Genomic DNA, 19,386 nt, shown 5'->3' on the forward strand with positions numbered 1-19,386 from the left:
ACTGGCAGCGTCTTGCTTTCTCCTGGAGAGGTGCTGCTTCAGTTCTAATGAAGTCGCTTCCAAAAACCGGGGTGAGGACTGAGGAACAAATGAAATACCCCAGAAGAGCACCAGGAGATCTGGTTACTCAGAATTAGGATGACTGTTTCAAGTGCTAGGAACTGTATTCTGAACAGTACCTACAGAGCAAACAGATGAGGAACTAATTTAACGTTAAAGAGGGAGGTAGTTAGGAATTACATACACTTTCCAAAGGGTCGGATAAAATCATAACTGCACTGAAAGCTGTGGAAGGAGTCCAACTGTATTGTATTAGGTAGTGCTACTGCCTCTCTTTATGCTGCTTTTATACGCATATGCTACATATTAGTAGACATGTATGTGCATATGTCTCTGAGCGTTTACTATGCTTTTGAACAACTTCTGTAGTTTACGGAGGGATGTATGAATTGCCACGAACATTACTTTGCAGTAAGATTATGCTATGTCTGAAAGAAACAATTGTAACTGCTTTAATTACTAACAAACTTTTCAACTACTACACGCTGCTTCCCTCTTCTGTGTCTTGTGTGCAAGTGTCAAAATCACAAGAGAGCAGAACTGTCAGATTTTGATGAAAAAAAACCCCAAACAACAAATCCCCATCATCCAACAAATGACAAAGCTTTCAAAACCAGAAAACCCACTGGCTTATTCTGCAGGCTGCACAGCTATTAACTCCAAAAATCAGAATGGAAAGCACTTCTGAGGAGGCACTAAGCACCTTGAAAGATTAGACCTTAGCGTGTTTATAATTCACATCTGCATAGTATAAAAAAAACCTACACTGCCTCTCCCTTGCTTAAGAACCTAAACCTGTCAAATCCTTGTTTAAGAACCTAAACCTGTCATATCCTTGTTTATAGGAAAAACAACAATTAAGTAAATTGTACTGTCCTACTTAGATATTCAGGCTACTAAGCATTGCCATCTGAAATCTGTGTAATTCAAAATGCTAGAAAAGTTAAGACTCCTTAAGACCTTTAAACTCAATCTCTTCTTAAAAGTACAACATTTTATGTTTTCATTTTCTTTAATATGAAATTAAATCAGCATTAAATTGTAGGACAGCAGAAAGGAGGTTTTTTCCCTCCATCATCTGATGTTTTAAATCCTGCAAAATCCTTGTTCAAGCATATTTTTCAGAAAAAGCAAGATTATAATATCATATAAATTGCTGTGGTATCAAGCATATATGCATTTAGAGACTGAGTGAAAATGTCATGTGCGAACAGTCTTACAACTGTTTTTGCTCTAAACAACAAGAAAACATTAAGTAGTTATTTTCCACATGCTTCTAAAAACATAAACATATAGAGACACATTTCGTTTCTAAGGTAATTCATCTATTTGTGTATTATTAAACTTGGTATTTAGATAAAGGTCACATCCATGTTTCCAAGATAATCTTTCTTTTAACGAGCAAAGTTTACACCCCTGTAGATGCCTTGAGTCTGCCTGGCTGTAAAATAGGGCAGGAGGTAACCAGAACAAATGTTAAGTGTAGAGTAGAAAACCAATACTCCAGATCAGTATCCTAAGCCCCTTACAATGTCTTCAGTTTGCTGTTCTGTCATATCTGTGGATTTAATAACAAATACGCTGTCAAGTTATAACTTGTAAAATTTAGCTACATTATGAACCCAAGTTAAGTAACAGACCTCAAAAAAACTGTGTCTGAGCAGAAAGGATTTCTGGAGTTAAAGAACTACAATATGATGAAGAAAAAACATTCATAGAAATTCTACTCATGGAATAAACATATAGATTTGATCAAGGCAATAAATAGAAAAAAGAAAAAAAGCCTGCCCATAGGTAAAAGACTATTTCAGCTCTTTCAAATCCAACAGAGGGTAACATTTATCATTAATTACTGCTTTAGCAACATCCAAAGTCCCATCTGTACTGTGAATGCTGCTTGCCTCATATGAATCATAGCATCTATCAAAAGCCAGAACTCTATTTCCCACAGTCTGTCTTCTTTTGCTCAAAAGGAAAAACGTTCTTCACTTAATACTTGCAGGACCAATTTCACTCTCATCTACACTGTTAGAAGTCCAAGACAACAAGGCTAAGGTATAATGCTTAAAATGTGTTACTGTTGTTTCCTGCCCCAAGCCCAGCATTACACTTCTTTGTTTTATCAGATTTCTTAATATTCATTGAGACTATATAATTTTAAGCCATTAAAATGTTAGCTAGCATCACTTAGCAGTAACAGAAAATAATTATCAACATAATTCAGTCTTCATTTAAATTTATTTTTATAAGAGCTTTTTTTCTAATATCCAATGCAAAGAGAAAGCATTTTAAGAACAAGTTTATCCTCCAGAAATGAAAGTCAACTTCCTATCAAACTGCATTGACCTTTTTTTCCTTTCCCGTCACTTCCCCTCCTTCCACTGGCAAATGTTGCATAACTGCTGAGAGAAGAATTTTCAGAGATTTAACCCAGAAGACTGAGAGATATATCTTACACTTATTTTATTCTCTCCATCATCACTAGTAAAATCAAGTTATTCCTTCATTTTTGCTAAGTAACTCTGTGCAATTTACTTGATACTGTGATCAATTATCACATTTGCCATTGTCACGGGGTAAAAAAAACAGCCTGGTTTTACTCCCAGCAAGTTTCCCCTTCATGGCAGTTCTTAAATGGGGTAGCATTTTTCTTCAGCAAAAATTCTTTAACAGGTAGTTTGGCACGGGCAAGTGAGCAGCCACTGCTCCTCTGGACCTCTCCTACAAACAGCTTCTCTTAAATCCTGGGTGTGGCATCACCTAAATACTGTTCATTAAAAAAGCAATTAAAATGTCTAAGTCACAGAAGCAATTCAAATAATTAAGTCAGAGAATGCTAAGAAGTTTACAATGTAGGAAGACATATTTTTTTTAATAATCCTATAAAATCTTAGTTCTGACTCATTAATAGTTCACTCTAATACCCTGTCATCAAGTTGATTTGAGCTTAGAAACTATACCTTACCAATAAAAATTATTTCTAATTGCTTAGGTTTGTTTTTTTCATATTGAATGGATTCTGCCAGGGAATCCTTGAGGTTTATGTAGAACTTTTTTGAAACGGTTCAAAACGTGGTTAGTTCAACCATTCACTAAACTGTTTTACTCAGATCCAAGAGGGTAAAAGGCATTGCTGAAAAATTCTAAATATAGTGCCCAGTCTTGGAATTTAAGTGAAGTAATGGACATTTTGAGTCTTAACACCTCTCAGTATGTTATGCTGATTTTGAGATTTGCTGTATTTTCTGTCAGCAAGACAGAAATTACTTTGATTGCACATCCAGGTCACCATGTTGTTTCTGGAAGGTCAGTAACAGCCCTCATGCTGAAGGACCAAATGGAGCACACAGGCATTCACAGCTCACACTCCTCAAGTGCTTACAAATTCAAGGAAAATTTATTTGACTGTTTTTCTGTGACAGCATGTAACCTCCATATAAAAAACAGTTCAAAAGCAACACCTCCTAAAGCACTTCATCCTCATCAGAACACCAGAATTGAAATGACAGTGAAGAGGTTCATGCAATAAATAATGCTGAGTGAGCACCCAGCAGCATTGTATAACACTCCCTTAATAACAAAATTGAAAGTTTGGAGCTGAAATTTGAACCAACCTTGCTAGACAACAGTTCAACATCACTCAAAGTCCTATAACCTTGATCAGTCAAGTTGATAAAAGGATAAGTCACCCATTTTGGTACAGCTTATCATGCATGTCATGATGTAACACAACTGCTTGAATTCAGCCCCAAGCTGGGCAGGGGACCTATGGACAACCACCAGAGAGCAGCTGCTTAAGTAAATAAGCAGAACTTGAGCCATTTTGTTTCACACTGCACATCCTTAGAAGCTGAGCAACCAGAGCCTACAACTACCTGACTGCTTGTGCTCAAGCTTCAACAAACCTTTACAGATATACTTCTAGGAGGGTACTGAAAGCTCCTATGAACATGACTGAAAGTGTGGATGGAAAAAACCTAAATACTTCTGGCAAGAAAAACTTCAGAGATGTGGAACAAGCATCAACCAGATAACAGTGTCCTTTGTAGGCTTCTGGAAGTCTAGGAAGGAACACAACAATTTAATTTAAAAGAAACAATAGGTTAGAGTTATTAAAGATCTGCCTTAAACCTAATATTAAAAGCAATTCTTTTCAATTTCATTACAGAGAGTGGATTTAAAACTTTGTCCTTTTTTATGGGAGATACAAAGCTTATCTAGTGTTTGCATAGCAACTACTGCAATGAGAGCATAAGAGGAAGAATTTTAAAAACCTAAATGAAGCAGTATGTTGCTATTACTATGAGAAAAAACACACAAGACTGGCTGCTTAAAAATGTGAAGTAATCTACTCATAAACCTCACAATTTTATTATATATTGGATTTTAACACACAGACAAAACCATCTTATAAAAAGTATAAACTGGCTGAATTCCATCAACATTTTATGGATTTCATAAATATTCTGGTAAACTCTGCATAACTTTTAGTCTTTAAGTCAAATTATGAAAAAAAATTAGGAAATTTTGTCACCATTAAGCTTGTATTACCTGAAATGAATGTCACCCACCACATTCCCAAGTGTGATTCTATTCTACTTAGCTAAGAGAGGTTTCTCAAAAGCCACCTAGCAAATGCCACAGTTGTTTTTGGTTTCAATTTCAAAATACTCCCCCCAGTCAAGCATGTTCTCAGCCTCAGTAGAACCATGCTGTTTCAAATCCCTACCTAGAAAAGAGGAAGGTGAATTATATGAGCCTATTTTTTCCACTTTTGGTCATGGGAGGTACAACAGCTCAACGTTTATGGAAACCAACCCCTGACCTAAGTATCTGAAGTCTAGTGCTGAATATACTAACGGGGATGTAGAAAGGTGGATTAAAAAAAACAAAACAAAACAAAAAAACAACTTTGTTAATGCTCAAAGCTGAAACATTTTCACTACCATATGTTCTTTCATGTAAAGAGAAAAGTCTTTTCGCTAGCAGCCCATGTAATTCTTAAATTAAATGCTGAATTGGCTCCAAGGAAAAGGACACTACAAACTTGAAACTTCTCCTAAAATATGTGCTTCTAAGAATATATCTAATATATAAATGGCTATGTGCATTTGCTTGCGTATAGAAAGCAGAGCTGGGTGATAAAAAGTCTCTGAAGCGAAGTTAGTGAGTGTAGCTTCAATATAGGTCAATTAAAGACATAAAATAGACTGCCAATGACGGTGGTGTAGGGACAATACCAGCCAGTGGAGAATATTTAGGCTTGCACTAGGAGGTGCATACACTGATTCCCTTTCAGGAAAGTAGCAGATAAAAAGCTGACAAGAATCTTCAAGCTTACATATTTTGCTAACCCCTATAAAGGAGAAGGGAAGAAAATTTAACATGGTATACAAAGGAGCAGCCACTTTGGGAAGTGCTTTGTTCCCATCGTCTAGTAAAAGCTCTAGCTCCCATCTTTGTAGATGGCAAAATTCTCCTTTTTCAATCCAGATTAACTGGGTGGGGGAAATCGGAATTTGACAAGGTAAGACTTTACAACCTGTAAACAACCCTCTCATCTATCTATGCAGTTAACCAAACAACTAACAAGTTCTGTCTAGAGATCATTTTGTGTTTTCAGCACTTGAAGAGACATTATAAATTAATGATAAAAGCTAAAATGTAATACATCAGAAACACACTGTACATGAAAGCATGATACAGATCCTTCATTTTCAGAGTGACATCTGAAAATAGGAGAATATAACCTAAACATCACAGACCATCAGCCAGGAGGCAAGAGATGAAATAGGGCATGTAGCCAAATGTTCTTCAGTCCCTTAACAATACTGAGTTATAAATCAATTTGGGGTACAACAAGGCAAAGAATGTTCAACTGAATTAACAGTTGTTTAATTAATAGGGAACACCTGGAGTCTAAAGTCTTCATATGAAGGGGCAAGGGAAACATACATGCACATGACCTTTGTCTTTCCTAAAAAGCCTATTTTCTATTATAGTATTTGAAAGGTAAAGCAAGAAAACTGGAAAACAACTAAAGATGGAATGAGCAAGTCCCTCTCTTGGCTTCAGGAAGACTGTTCAAGCTAATTTTAAGAGTTTAAGAAATGACTGGTCAAGGAATACCCAGAACTAGTTACAGCCACTTTTTCATCCTAACAATTTAGGGTTTTCTCCTAAGAAATTGCTTCCTAAGCAATCAACAGTTACTTCAGCTGGTGAACACACAGGCAAATACGAATTAAAAAAATAAATAAATAAAGCAATTTTAGATACAAACTTTTATTGGCACTTTGAGTGGAGATATGACTAAAGAACATAGTTTTCTTTTACACTTAAGCAGGGCATTTGGTCTTTAATATAGCGGGCTACCAAGGCTGCAAAAGAATGGAAAAACTTACTTCAACACATCACTATCAACAAATCTGAGAGTAAAATATGTTCTTTAGTTTAAAATTCATCACAGACGAAGAGGCTACTTAAATTATTATTTCTTCTTAATTTTTTTTCTCAAATACGTGAATTAAATCTATGAAGTAAACCTTGGTTAGAACTATAAGCACTCAAAAAATTCTCAGGCTATCATCTTCAGCTCTTCACTGTAGCTTCCTATACTGTAGTCTAAAACAGTGTGTTAGTCCTCTTTGAAGAGTATTAGTTTGGAGGAACCATGTAAACCTGAACAAGTGCACATATGCTAAGGATTAACATGCTTTTAACGTGGATTGACTTAGCACCTTTAGATGATTGGCCAAAGAGAAAATGCAAATTGCAAACTTCCCACACTTAGAAGTCTCAACACATTCAGATAAAGGAAAATATTCAGCAGGATTAGGACAGACAGAAATGTGGACACCCTCACATTAATTATTAGGTCTAGGGGAAGAAGATGCATATTTATCTTCAAAGTGAAATCTCTGACACTGGTGTAATTACTGGTCTTAATACTTTTGAGTCGTGGTTACTAGGACGAGTTGCAACTGTATCAGCAAAGCTGACTTAAGTCTATTACTTGCAAATTCTCAACTACACTTCTTCAGACAGTCTTGCATCAAGGAAAATTTACATATCTCAAGCTGAATTTGCAGAAACAATTAAGGTTTATGTTTTCTGCCAACAAAAGTAATGGGGTGCCACCTAAACTCAGTTTTCAAACAATTAACATTTTATTATATACATACACAGAGCTACTTCAGGAAGTAAGCACACCAGAAAAAGGGCTTACTTTTGTCTTAGGATGTATGTATATAATAAAGATTTATGCGTATGAACAGGACCCTCAAGAAGTCATGGAATTTCATCCTTCTGCACATGAGCGACACCACCTACATAATATAATACCTGAGGAATATTTGTCTAATGGTTTTTAACTAGCCCCATTCCTCCAAATAATGGCAAACTCAAGTCTTCCCAGACAGTCCCATTTGGTACTTAAGTACCTTTATTTAACTTAAAATGTTTAATCTATGGGGTTCTAATCACAATTTCAGCACATAAATTTTTGTCGTGTGCTTTAAGCATCTTGAGAACATACTAAAGTCAGCATCCAACTTCTACCTGTCTAAAAGCAAGTGGCCACTGTAGGACTTGAGCAGCTTGTTCAGGACTAGCAACAAAAAGAAGGATGCCTTTCGTTCAAAAAAGAAAGTGTATGTGGCAGCATAGAAAGTTCTAAATTTTACCACTGCTAATGACTGATAATATACAAAACAAGGCCATGGTTAGCACTGGAGATAGGCACAATGCCCATTCTGCCCATAGATGAAAATATGGCCCCAGACATTAATTTCTATATAAACGTGTATTAAAAGTGTTTTAGAGAACATTCAGTTTCTGTAAATGTTATGGGAAAATGACATTTAGGACTAACCAGTCTCCTCTGAGTAACATGATGTGTTATTGTTGGCTGAGTGCCATTTTCTGTCATACCAAAAATATTAACTAATTGAAGTTTTTAAAAGTTTGTATGAACTGAAACCTTGCGCAATTATGCCTAGTTCTGGTCAAGACAGCAGCATTAGCCCTGCCCCAGCTCAATTAGATACTGGAAAAGCAACTATTTTCCCAACTGCCCCTCAGAAAAAGCACCCATAAAACAGAGGATCACCTTGAACATAAACATTGTGATGTTATATACAGAATTAAAAAAAAAACAACACAATCAAAATATAGACAGGATTTATCCATTGGAATTGTCTAAAGAAAACTCAGATTGTTCTCTTAATCTAAAAGAAGTATTATCATTAAACTGAAAAGTGTAAAAAGATTACTTAAGGGTTACAAACCTTAACTGTGCTGAAGCAACTGACTCATTCAGGGAATCAGAACTTCTGCAAACTCCTTAGACACTTGAAAGATGCAGATTAAATAGCCGAGATGAAAACTCAGCCCTCCAACTATTACACTTCAATCAATAGTTAACGCAGCATGGCAGTGGTAACTAAGTAGTATTTGCCTCATACTAACCAAACACACATGGCTGGGGTAATGGGTGCTAGTAGCACCCTGACCAGAAATTACCAGAACTTGTGCAAGCTGTACTCCCTTTTCTGTGCCTAATCTTCCCACAGCAAATGGGGAGAAGACGAGCAGGATTCTAAAATACAGTTTTCAGGAGCTCAATTAATTCCTGCTACAACTTTTCACTTGCAAATCCTAGCAGTAGGCTGCAATGGTAAGCAATACTCAGAACCAACAATGAAAACACATTCACCTGCACATGGAGGGGAAAAAAAAACCCATGGAAAAACTCTGTCCTGTTTATCTCTGTACTACTGAGTGGTTTATAGCACTGGTCATTTTAAAAACAGCTCAACAACTGTAGTGAAGCAATAATGTTCTAGCAGTAATGCTAAGAATGCTTTAAAACAAAAATCAGGTTCATAAAGACAGAATCTCCCCCATCAATTTAGACTGTTATCATGCAACATCAAATATCAAATACAATCACTTCAATGACATTATCATTTAAAAATAAAAAAACACATAAAAAGCAGTAGTTGTCTTGGTTTGTTTTGCACGGTTCCTGTACTTCCAGAACATATCTGGATTAATATTAATTCTCAAAATTATCTGTTACAGAAAGTCAACACTGCTTTTCTGTTTTAAGAAATCTGAAGTTCAGACACAAAATCTTACTTGTTAAATTATGAAGAAAAGACAAAAGCATGACCTGGATTGGTAACTGAGAAGTTCTGCCTCAGTTTTGTTGCTCTGACCCCTATTCCACATCTCTTGTGGTTCATCTTTCCTTTTCCTTCTGAAAGCTTTCCATCTGCAAAACTATAATTTCCTGGCTGACGTAAATTTGAAGAGTTCCAAATTCTGGCGTTGCATCTGAAATCACTTGCTTTATTTCCGACTTTACAGGCAGCATGGAGAGAGAGTGAGAGAGACAGAGAGAGGGGGAATAAATGTGCACTCTGGCAATATGAAAAAAAGCCCAAACTACAAACGAACAAAACCCAAGTCCTATTCCCATGAGTCAGTTAAGCTATTGATTCAGTTAGATTCAGAACAGAAAAGGATTTACAGGCACGCTAGTGCACAATTAGATGCCACTGAAATACCAACAGTAATGGATACTGACTTCAAAGAACAACTGAAATAACTGTTAAATCTAAAAAGAGGGAAGAAGAAAGGAGAGTGCATCTCAAAAAACAGTGACACATCAGAGCCTAACTCACAATTCATTGTGTCACATTTTCTAGTAGCTGACCTCTGAGACCCAGACAAATTAACAGGGTAGCAACTTCTTCACTCCCACCTAAAAATCCTGCATCTTCCTATCATAATCTCAGACATTGCAGAAGGCTACCATTACAAGATTAGAAGTAACCACACAGAATGAATAACTATCACCTTGCACATTCTACCAGTTACTGCCACAGAAAGCATTACAACTTTTTACACAAGACTGGTATTTTGATAGGTGACTCCAAGAACATTTAGATCTGGAAAGAATATGAAGAATATGACTAACGACAGAAGATTTTCTTAAACTGAGGTTACATTTTAAAACAAAATGAATTTTAGTGCTGAATTAAAATAACTCCAACTAGAAGTGAATGTTAATCCAGTCTTAAATCTTAAAATAACCAACATAAATTTGTTAAAAATTTCTCATTACATTTACTGTCACTAAATTTACACAGGATTTCAAAACATTTATGAGTACCAGGATCCATATATCACCAGAAAGAATTTTCAGCAGCTTAGGAGTTGTGAAAACATGGTCACAAGGTTCCAGATTAATTATTTTTTAAAATATTATCTGGATATGATTACTCAGCATCACAGCTATATCTATCTGGTGAAATGTTGTCAAGTTAACCCAGAACTGGCATCACCATTCAGCATATATAACTTTTATTAAGACTCCTAAAAGCACGTCAGCATTTTAAGCATCAGATAAAACAATGATTACTCTCTGGTAGTTTGTGGAGTAATAAGCAGAATTCATACACCCCTCACTGGAAGTCCTCATTTTACAAAATAAATTTCTTCATGAGGAATTTAGCCTTACACACAGTCTCTTGCAGGTGAGACACCCTTCCTTTGTGGAAGTTTGCATCAGAGCATAAGCTAATTACTTAAAATATACATATGTAAACAATATACTGGAAAACAAATTTTAAAGTAAGTGTTCACATTCTGCTGGGAAGTGCTGACTGATTCAGATAAAGCCAACAGATTACACAACAGCTATGGTATGTTGCTGCTGCTGTAATTTCAAAGGCTTTGACTTTATGACAGGGGCAAAAAAGAAGCATCAATAAAGTTAATAAATAGAGTCATAAAAGTAGCTATAACATATGAATTCATAAAAACTACACATCAATAAGCAGAATTGTAGGCCAAGAAGAAAAGAAAATGCATAACCACTCCAAGACCAGAAACCCATTTTAACAAACCCAGATTTTGCTGCTTTAAACCGTGGAAGGCACAGACAGGCTGGCTTTCTTCCAAAAATGAAAATTTAACTGCATTGGTGTAAAAAATTACAACAACTTGTAAGACTTAGCGGAAATGATGAAGCTTGTTTCTTCTCATATTGAAAGCCAGACCATGGCTTATTGCTAACTGGGAAGAATGCTCAGACCAAGAGGAATTACTTCATCTACATTTAAAAGCTTTCAGCTTACTGATTTTATTTGCTTTGTACAAGGGGAAACTTAAGCACATGTCCAAAAACTTTAGAAGAGTCTCCTTCATGTAAGGAGTAGTAAGCCCCATAGTAAGCCCCATCTTTTAATGGGGAAGAGTGAAGAGCACATGAGCTAGATACAAATATATCTCTTTAAGGCTTACAAACAGTAAAAGTCGCAGACATTAAAAATCTCAGTCCTTTCTGCACAATGAGCTGGTAACAATTAAGATCTTGATAAGGTGTGTATTAAAATCTTCTCAATACTTTGGTGAAAGGAATTATACAAGTACAGCTTTACAAGCCTTAAAGAATGCAACTTTTTCTAAAGTTATAATGAGATTGCTTAAAGGAAAAAGTAGTAATTTAAATTCTTATTATTCTATAGAATGTATACTGAGGAAGGTGATTACAATGAGCAGAGGAGAGCTGACAAACACAATTTCTTTAAGGAAATAAAAAAGCAGGCAACTAGTATTCCAAGCAAGAACTATAGTAAGACACAAAGCAGTCATTTATAGCAGAAGCTCTAAAGAAAAAAGTAATGACACTGCTTTGATTTCGTTTAACTACCTAACATTCATGTCATAAAAACAATTTCTAATGCCCATTTTTGCTGGTCTGGACTCAGAAAGGGTTCCTTTAGTCCTTTGAAGTCAATTGCTTGGAAGTACCTGTGAAAACTTTGCTTAGATGATATACCTACCTTTCCCTGATATGAAATTACAATATCATGAAATTCAGTTGGAAATAAAAATAATAAAAATACTTTATTGGACAGGGGTATGCCTAGAGGTTTTTTGATAATTTTTTTAAGCCAACTTTTTTTGAACTTTGCATATTTTTTATAAAACTGCTCTCTCAAATACTTTGGATACTCTTCTTCAGGAAGATCAAGTTGGGGCAGTTCAGCCTGGAGAAGGCACCAGGAGGACCTCATAGCAGCCTTCTCGTTCCTGAAGGGGGCTTGCAGGAAAGCTGGGGAGGGACTTGTTATAAGGGCAGGTAGTGATATGACAAGGGGCAATTGTTTTAAACATAGAGAGATTTAGGGTAGAGATCAGAAGGAAATGCTTTAGTAGTGATGAGGATGGTGAGACACTGGAACAGACTGCCCAGAAAAGTTGTGGAAGCCTCAACCCTGGAAGCTTTCAAGGACAGGTTGGATGGGCCTCTGAGCAGCCTCATCTAGTGGGAGGTGTCCCTGCTTATGCAGGAGTTGGAACTCAGTGATCTTAAAGTCTCCTTCCAACTCCAACCATTCTATGATTCTATGAAGATTGTATTTTGGATGAACACAATAGCATTTGGATTCTGTCACAGAAAGTACGCAAAATATCAAAGTGCTGTTATTATCAGTTACAGCACTTCTTCAATTAAACCTGTGATTTGCCTAATTCAAATTATATACATAATCCAGCCCTGACCTGCAGAAGTCAGGCTCCCCAAAAAAGCTGACCAAAACCAAATTATTAATTTTAAAAAAGAACCGAACAAAACAACCAAAAAAACCCGCCAAAACCCCAAACATTTTATGGTCCTCTTCCATTCTTAAGTGCATGTGCACAGACAGATTTGTTGTGACCTACTGAACCATGAAACAGGAATTCAACAGCCAAGGAAAAATTCTTCTGCAAATATTAACAGACTCCCAGTTGACTTTGTACAATATCAGTATCAACTCTATCCAAGAAATTACTATCTATTCAGCACTGTTGAGGGCATTTTCTGTATAGTAATACAGAAATATTTCTGCATAGGAATATATGAATAAACATGCAGCTATCAAAAACACATGTAAAAACTTATTTAACTACACAATACAAAAGAAAAAAACAACAACAAACCCACATGCTTAATACATCCCTCATTCCTTTTTAGAAGCACATTAAAATCCTTTAACTTACAGCTTCTGCACTATTCTCTGCAACTTAACTTGAATGGAGAGATTTTATACAAATGTTTTTTCAAAAAAGAAACAGATCTTGGGGTTTAGAAATATTTGCAGATAAGATTACAGGAAAAAATACAAATTATACAGACTGATGCTCACAGGAAGGACTGCTGGGTTTATTCATTCATTCATAAACAGATTTTATTATTTATGCACAGTTGTCTTATTTATATAATAAAAAACAATACAGCATCCCTATGAAAATTACAATTGTTGGTTACTATTCGGTCTAAGAGTTTTCTTTCTAAAGCAGTTTAAGGGGCATCAGTCAGCAAAGCATTACAGTTTCATTTGGACAGAGAGATTATCAACTAGTTAATATGAAAGTGCTGGGTAAAACACTGTTTAGTTTAGTTATTAATACCCTAGTTAAATTTGCCTTACCAAAATAAACTACTGTGAAGCAAGCTAAAATAAATGCTAATAAATCTATTTTAACAGTATGAATAAAAGATGTCTTTACTTCATGCACACACAAAAACTGAGTTCATTCCAAATGAAATTGTTAGTTATGCTTCTGTTATGGTTTTGTATCTATAGCAACGGTAAATCATCAATTGAACTTCACTACTAAAGCATTTAGAGTCAAGGGTGGGGAGGGAAGAGAGTTTTACACTAAAAAAAAAACCCTCAAATTGGAAGTAGCACTGAGAAGTGGACAAAAGTTTACGTACCAACAACACAGTAAAAAGCTGTCTTTGAAGATGGTGCAGTCCTTTCCCCATTTTTTCTATTCTGTCAACCAGCAGCATTCGTTCAAGCTCACTTCACAGTTCTGTCCCTCTTCACTTAACTTTTTCATGTCTGTTTTTCCCTTTATGTTAATTGACTGTTGTAAAGAATTTGGGGCTTTCTTAAGTCTTCCACATCAACTCTGTTTATTGCTACTTCCTATTACAACAATCTTTCAAAAATCTAATTGAAAGAAGGCAAATGTGCTGGCCAAACCTAATCATAGCATACTGAACAACTCCACAGCCATCTCACTGACAAAGGAGTCTACAAAAGAAGCAATTTTTTTTAGGTATTTGGAGGTTTCTTAGGATCTTACACAAACAAAAGTACAACCTTGTCCCCAGTTAAGTATATTGCACCTTGCTTAATACTGAGTACTAAATTAAACATGTAAAACTAATTTTGGAAAAACATTGTGAAAACTTTCAAGAATCATGTAAAAGCAGGGTTGCACCTGGGTATGTATCTACAAGTTATGGAGGTGAGACTGAATCCACACCTAACAGACAGCAAGAACTTTAGCCTTTCTGAAGTTCAAAGGGCACAATTCAAACACTTGCTTATCTGCTGTTTGTTTTTTTTAAATGTATGTATGATACAAGATCACAAGGCTTGCATTTTCACTGAGGACTGACTTACCTACAATGTTTGATTTTGCTCTGCTTAGAAATTGACAATAGGCAGCCTGACTGACTCCCTGATGCTGCTACAGTTCTTTCACATACTATAATACCCATAAGGTTTAACCATGAAACATCATAAAACATCAGGATAGTTTATAAGTAACTTAAAGCTATTAGGAGGTTTATGCTGCTGTAAATTATACCTTCCCTTGATGCCTGCACTGATTTAATTTCTCAACTGCTTTGATAAACACATTTCTTAAAAACACCCGCACCACATAACTAACGTCAGCAAACAGCCAAGATCAGTGCTGGTTGGTGTAGATTAACAGAAAGTTCAGTCACAGTAATACTTGCCAAAAGCTGAAAATGCAATCAAAGATGCATAATTACTGAAGTCTAAATTATCACATTGAAGTGTCTATTACAAAAGATATTCTGAGTAGAAAATAAGACCTGTGGGCCCCATGACACAACTAGGAGAGGTCTGCTTGTAGTTACAAGTTCATGCACATCCGGCAGAGATGCCATGATATTTCAGGTATGTTTTTAAATGTCCATTAAAACGGCTATAAAATATTGTATTTTTTCCCCCCCCAGATTGAAAAAGCTTCTTGAACAGGAAACAGCATATCAGGCAAAAATAGAGAAGGAAAACAACAAGAAAATAGCTAAACTGAAAGAAGAATTGACAAAACTGAAATCCTTTGCTTTAATGGTGGTGGATGAACAGCAAAGACTTACTGACGAGTTGAATCAACAAAGTAAAAAAATTCAAGAATTAACCACTTCTGCAGAACAAGCACACGAGAAGCTGGCTTTTGCTGAAGCCAAAGTTCAGGAAGAAGAACAGAAAGCCAGCAGGCTGGAGGCTGAACTTCAAGCCCAAAGCAGTAAGATTTCCCAAAACCAAGAAGCAATGATGGCCAAACTAACCAACGAAGACAGTCAGAATCGTCAGCTCCGAATAAAATTAACTGCTCTCAGCCGACAAATTGATGAGCTGGAAGAGACCAATAAATCTTTAAGAAAAGCGGAGGAAGAACTGCAAGACCTAAGGGATAAGATAAACAAGGGAGAGTGTGGGAACGCCACACTTATGACTGAAGTGGAAGAACTACGGAAACGACTGCTGGAGATGGAAGGAAAAGATGAAGAGCTCATAAAAATGGAAGACCAGTGCAGAGAACTTCACAGAAAATTAGAAAAAGAAGCATCACAGAGCAGGAACCTTAAAGGGGAAGTTGACAAACTCAACAAAAGAATTATGGAGCTGGAGAAACTAGAAGATGCTTTCAACAAGAGCAAACAGGACTGCTACTCCCTGAAATGCAACCTAGAAAGAGAAAAAATGATAACACAGCAGTTGTCCCATGAGCTAGATGGCTTAAAAGCTAGAATTGGTGAGCTTGAAGCAATTGAAAGTAAGTTAGAAAAAACTGAGTTTACACTTAAAGAAGATTTAACAAAGCTGAAGAGTTTAACAGTGATGCTTGTGGACGAAAGAAAAACAATGGGTGAAAAAATAAAGCAAACAGAAGAAAAGCTGCAAGCTGCAACTTCTCAGCTTCAGTTGGAACAAAATAAAGTGATGTCTGTTACAGAAAAGTTAATTGAGGAAAGTAAAAAGGCACTCAAATCAAAATCTGATGCAGAGGAAAAGATGTCCAGCGTTACAAAAGAAAGAGATGAACTGAAAAACAAACTCAAAGCAGAAGAGGAGAAAGGAGATGATCTTGTTTCCAAAGTGAATGTTCTAAGAAAAAGACTTCAGTCACTGGAAGCTGTTGAAAAAGAGTATCTTAAAAATAAACTCAAGGAGAATACTAAATCCAGCACCTCCTTGCAACACGAGAACAACAAAATCAAAGAGCTTTCTCAAGAAGTGGAGAGGCTTAAGCAAAAGCTGAAAGAAATGAAGGCTATAGAAGATGATCTTATGAAAACTGAAGATGAATTCGAATCTCTAGAACGAAGGTATGTCAATGAACGGGACAGATCTAAGCTCCTATCAGAGGAGCTGGAGGCTGTGAAAATGGAATTGGCTAGGTATAAGTTAACAGAAAAGGCAGAGTCCAATCAAGAACAGCGTCTTTTTAAGAAGCTCAAAGAAGAGGAAGCTAAATCAAGTCATCTTTCCAGAGAAGTAGATGCACTGAAAGAGAAAATTCATGAATACATGGCAAAAGAAGATCTAATCTCTCATCTTCGAGGTGATCATACAGTCTTACAGAAGAAACTCCTCCAGCAAGAAAACAAGAACAGGGAGTTAGCAAAAGAAATGGAAAGTCTCACAAAAGAATTAGAGAGGTACAGACACTTCAGCAAGAACTTCAGGCCTGGTCTCAATGGAAGGAGAATTTCTGATTTGCAAGTTTTTTCTAAAGAAGTCCAGACAGATCTGGGAGACAATGAACCACCTGATTACAAAACCCTCATGCCTTTAGAACGAACAGTCATAAATGGGCAGCTGTATGAAGACAGCGATAATGAGGACAAAGACAATAATGAGGAAGAACAGAGAATGTCTTTCAAAAGCAACTCATCCATTACAAATGCCGTCAACAAAAAATTATGGATCCCTTGGATGAAGTCCAAAGACAGCCACCCTCAAAATGGAAAGATTCATACAAAGCAAAATGGAAACTGTGCACAGACTGGCGACCTCGTGCTAAGCCATACCCCTGGCCAACCTCTTCACATCAAAGTAACTCCAGACCATGGACAGAACACAGCAACACTTGAAATAACTAGTCCTACCACTGAAAGTCCTCACTCCTACACAAGCACAGCAGTTATACCAAACTGTGGCACTCCAAAGCAAAGAATAACCATTATTCAAAATGCCTCCTTAACACCTGTAAAATCAAAAGCAGCAGAAGGTTACATGAGCCCAGAGCAAGTAATTTCTCCAATTACTATGGCTACTTTTGCAAGATCTCAAACTCCTGAATCATGTGGTTCTCTAACTCCTGAAAGAACAATGTCCCCTTTGGCTTTACCAGGCTCAAGTTCTCAGGAACAAATACTCTCCTCAGAGTCTTTGGAAATGGGAGCCAAGCACACTGTTTTTAGAGTATCCCCAGACAGGCAGTCATCATGGCAGTTTCAGAGATCTAACAGCACAGGATCAAGTGTAATAACTACTGAGGATAACAAAATCCACATCCATTTAGGAAGTCCTTATGTCCAATCTTTCACCAGTTCCAAGCCCACCAGTCCTTGTAATCCAGTGCAAGACAACAGAACAGCAGCACTAGCTAATGGCCTGCCCAGTAAGCCCACCAATAAAATCACCAGCAGTATTACCATTACACCAACAGCCACTCCTCTCCCACGGCAATCACAAATTACAGTAAGTAATGTCTATAACTGACCCCCATCCATGCTGCCACCCTTACCAGCAACCCATCCTGTTTTTCATCCCAGCAAGAATTATTTGGAACAGCCCCTTTACTCTGGGAGAGATCTGTGCATGAACTATACGACCGTATATGGAACTAACGTTAAGTTTTGCCTGCTTAGTGTTATCAAGTGTGCACTTACTGTATACCTTCTCATTGAAATACAGTTATGTAAAATATTTAGTCTTGCACTTGTATAAATGCATCTTTATGTATTTCCATTTTCAAAATAACTCACATTACTTTTGACTGCAACTTGCCTTGGTAAAATATTTTAACATTACAAACACAGTAAATAATTGATTATTTTTATCATTGCTTGCAGAATATTTTTGTTTGGTATGTGTGTTTTGTATTTTTTTGCATGTACAGTAGAATTTTAATTAAGCCATAATATTTTGCCTGCTAACTTCAGATAAGACTTGATTCATTATCTTCCCTGCTATTTCCCAACTCCCCCTAGCCCTCTCATTTCAGATAATTATCAGTACATCACAGACAAACACTCAAAATATTATGTTTCTCATTACAAATTTATGATGCATTCATGGTATGTTTCAGCTCACAATCACCACTTTTCCTCCACTTTTTTTTTCTCACTGTTGGGTTAAAACTCTTTTCAAACTTCCCTGTAAACTCTTCTTGTAAGCAAGCTTCATTCAGAAGCTTATATCGCATTTTTTTCCAGTACAACAGAAAAACTGCTATTGTTTAGGTACACTGTAAAGCAACTACCAGCAACACCTACATTCTGAAAGGATAACTCAGAAGAATGGAGCCACACATAATATTAAAATTTCATCTAATCTCCTAGCCACCAGTTCAACATACAATATACATCATACAGGTTCAGTGAAGAAAAACAATCATTCCTAACCTCCCAGAAAATACTGCTAGTAGTCGACCAACTTCAAGCAGAATGTAAATCAACCCAAATGACCTGAAATGCACTTTCAAATGTCTCTAGAAACTGCAGATGCAAATTGGAACAGCTGCTCTGATTCTAAAAAGTTAAATGTCCATGTCTCTCATGCTCTTGGGGCAAGAAAATTATTTAAAAAATTCATCCTCCTTATCAAGAAGGAAGTGTGCAAGTGAGCACAAAGTCTCTATTCATTAAACCTGTATCTTTTTTCTGTTTACATTATGTAGAGAAAAAAAAAATCTGCAGTATAACTTAGCAACTGATTCAGCAAAGGACTTTGGCACATACTTTCACATAACAAGGGAACTTCTATCTTGTTAAGTTCTTTTGATGACAGGAATCTAATTTATTACAACTTTAGGTAATAACTGATTTTAGAAGCAACAGTTTATGCTGAAAAATGAAGCCCCCCCCACTCATACACACTTTTTTTCAGTAGAATTAACAATGGGAAGAAAAAGCATATGTGATAGACATGGGTATAAGAAATGTACTACAGTTGAGCAGTGGCAGTTTTAAAAAGACAAAATGCTGAG

At 36.4% G+C, this 19,386-nt stretch overlaps 1 protein-coding gene across 1 annotated transcript in view; it reads left to right on the forward strand.

Annotated features, from left to right (window-relative positions):
- The window catches only part of FILIP1L (filamin A interacting protein 1-like), a 66,214-nt gene extending 47,979 nt beyond the window's left edge, over positions 1 to 18,235 (forward strand). The window contains exon 4 of the mRNA XM_009993343.1: positions 15,122 to 18,235. Within this exon, the coding sequence (XP_009991645.1) occupies positions 15,122 to 17,897 (2,776 nt within the window). The 3' untranslated portion in view covers positions 17,898 to 18,235. The remainder of the gene's footprint in view (positions 1 to 15,121) is intronic.
- Positions 18,236 to 19,386: the final 1,151 nt, after the last annotated feature.

This window comes from Chaetura pelagica, unplaced genomic scaffold, assembly GCF_000747805.2.
Source record: "Chaetura pelagica isolate M959 unplaced genomic scaffold, ChaPel_1.0 scaffold101, whole genome shotgun sequence".
In the NCBI taxonomy this organism is placed as follows: domain Eukaryota; kingdom Metazoa; phylum Chordata; class Aves; order Apodiformes; family Apodidae; genus Chaetura; species Chaetura pelagica.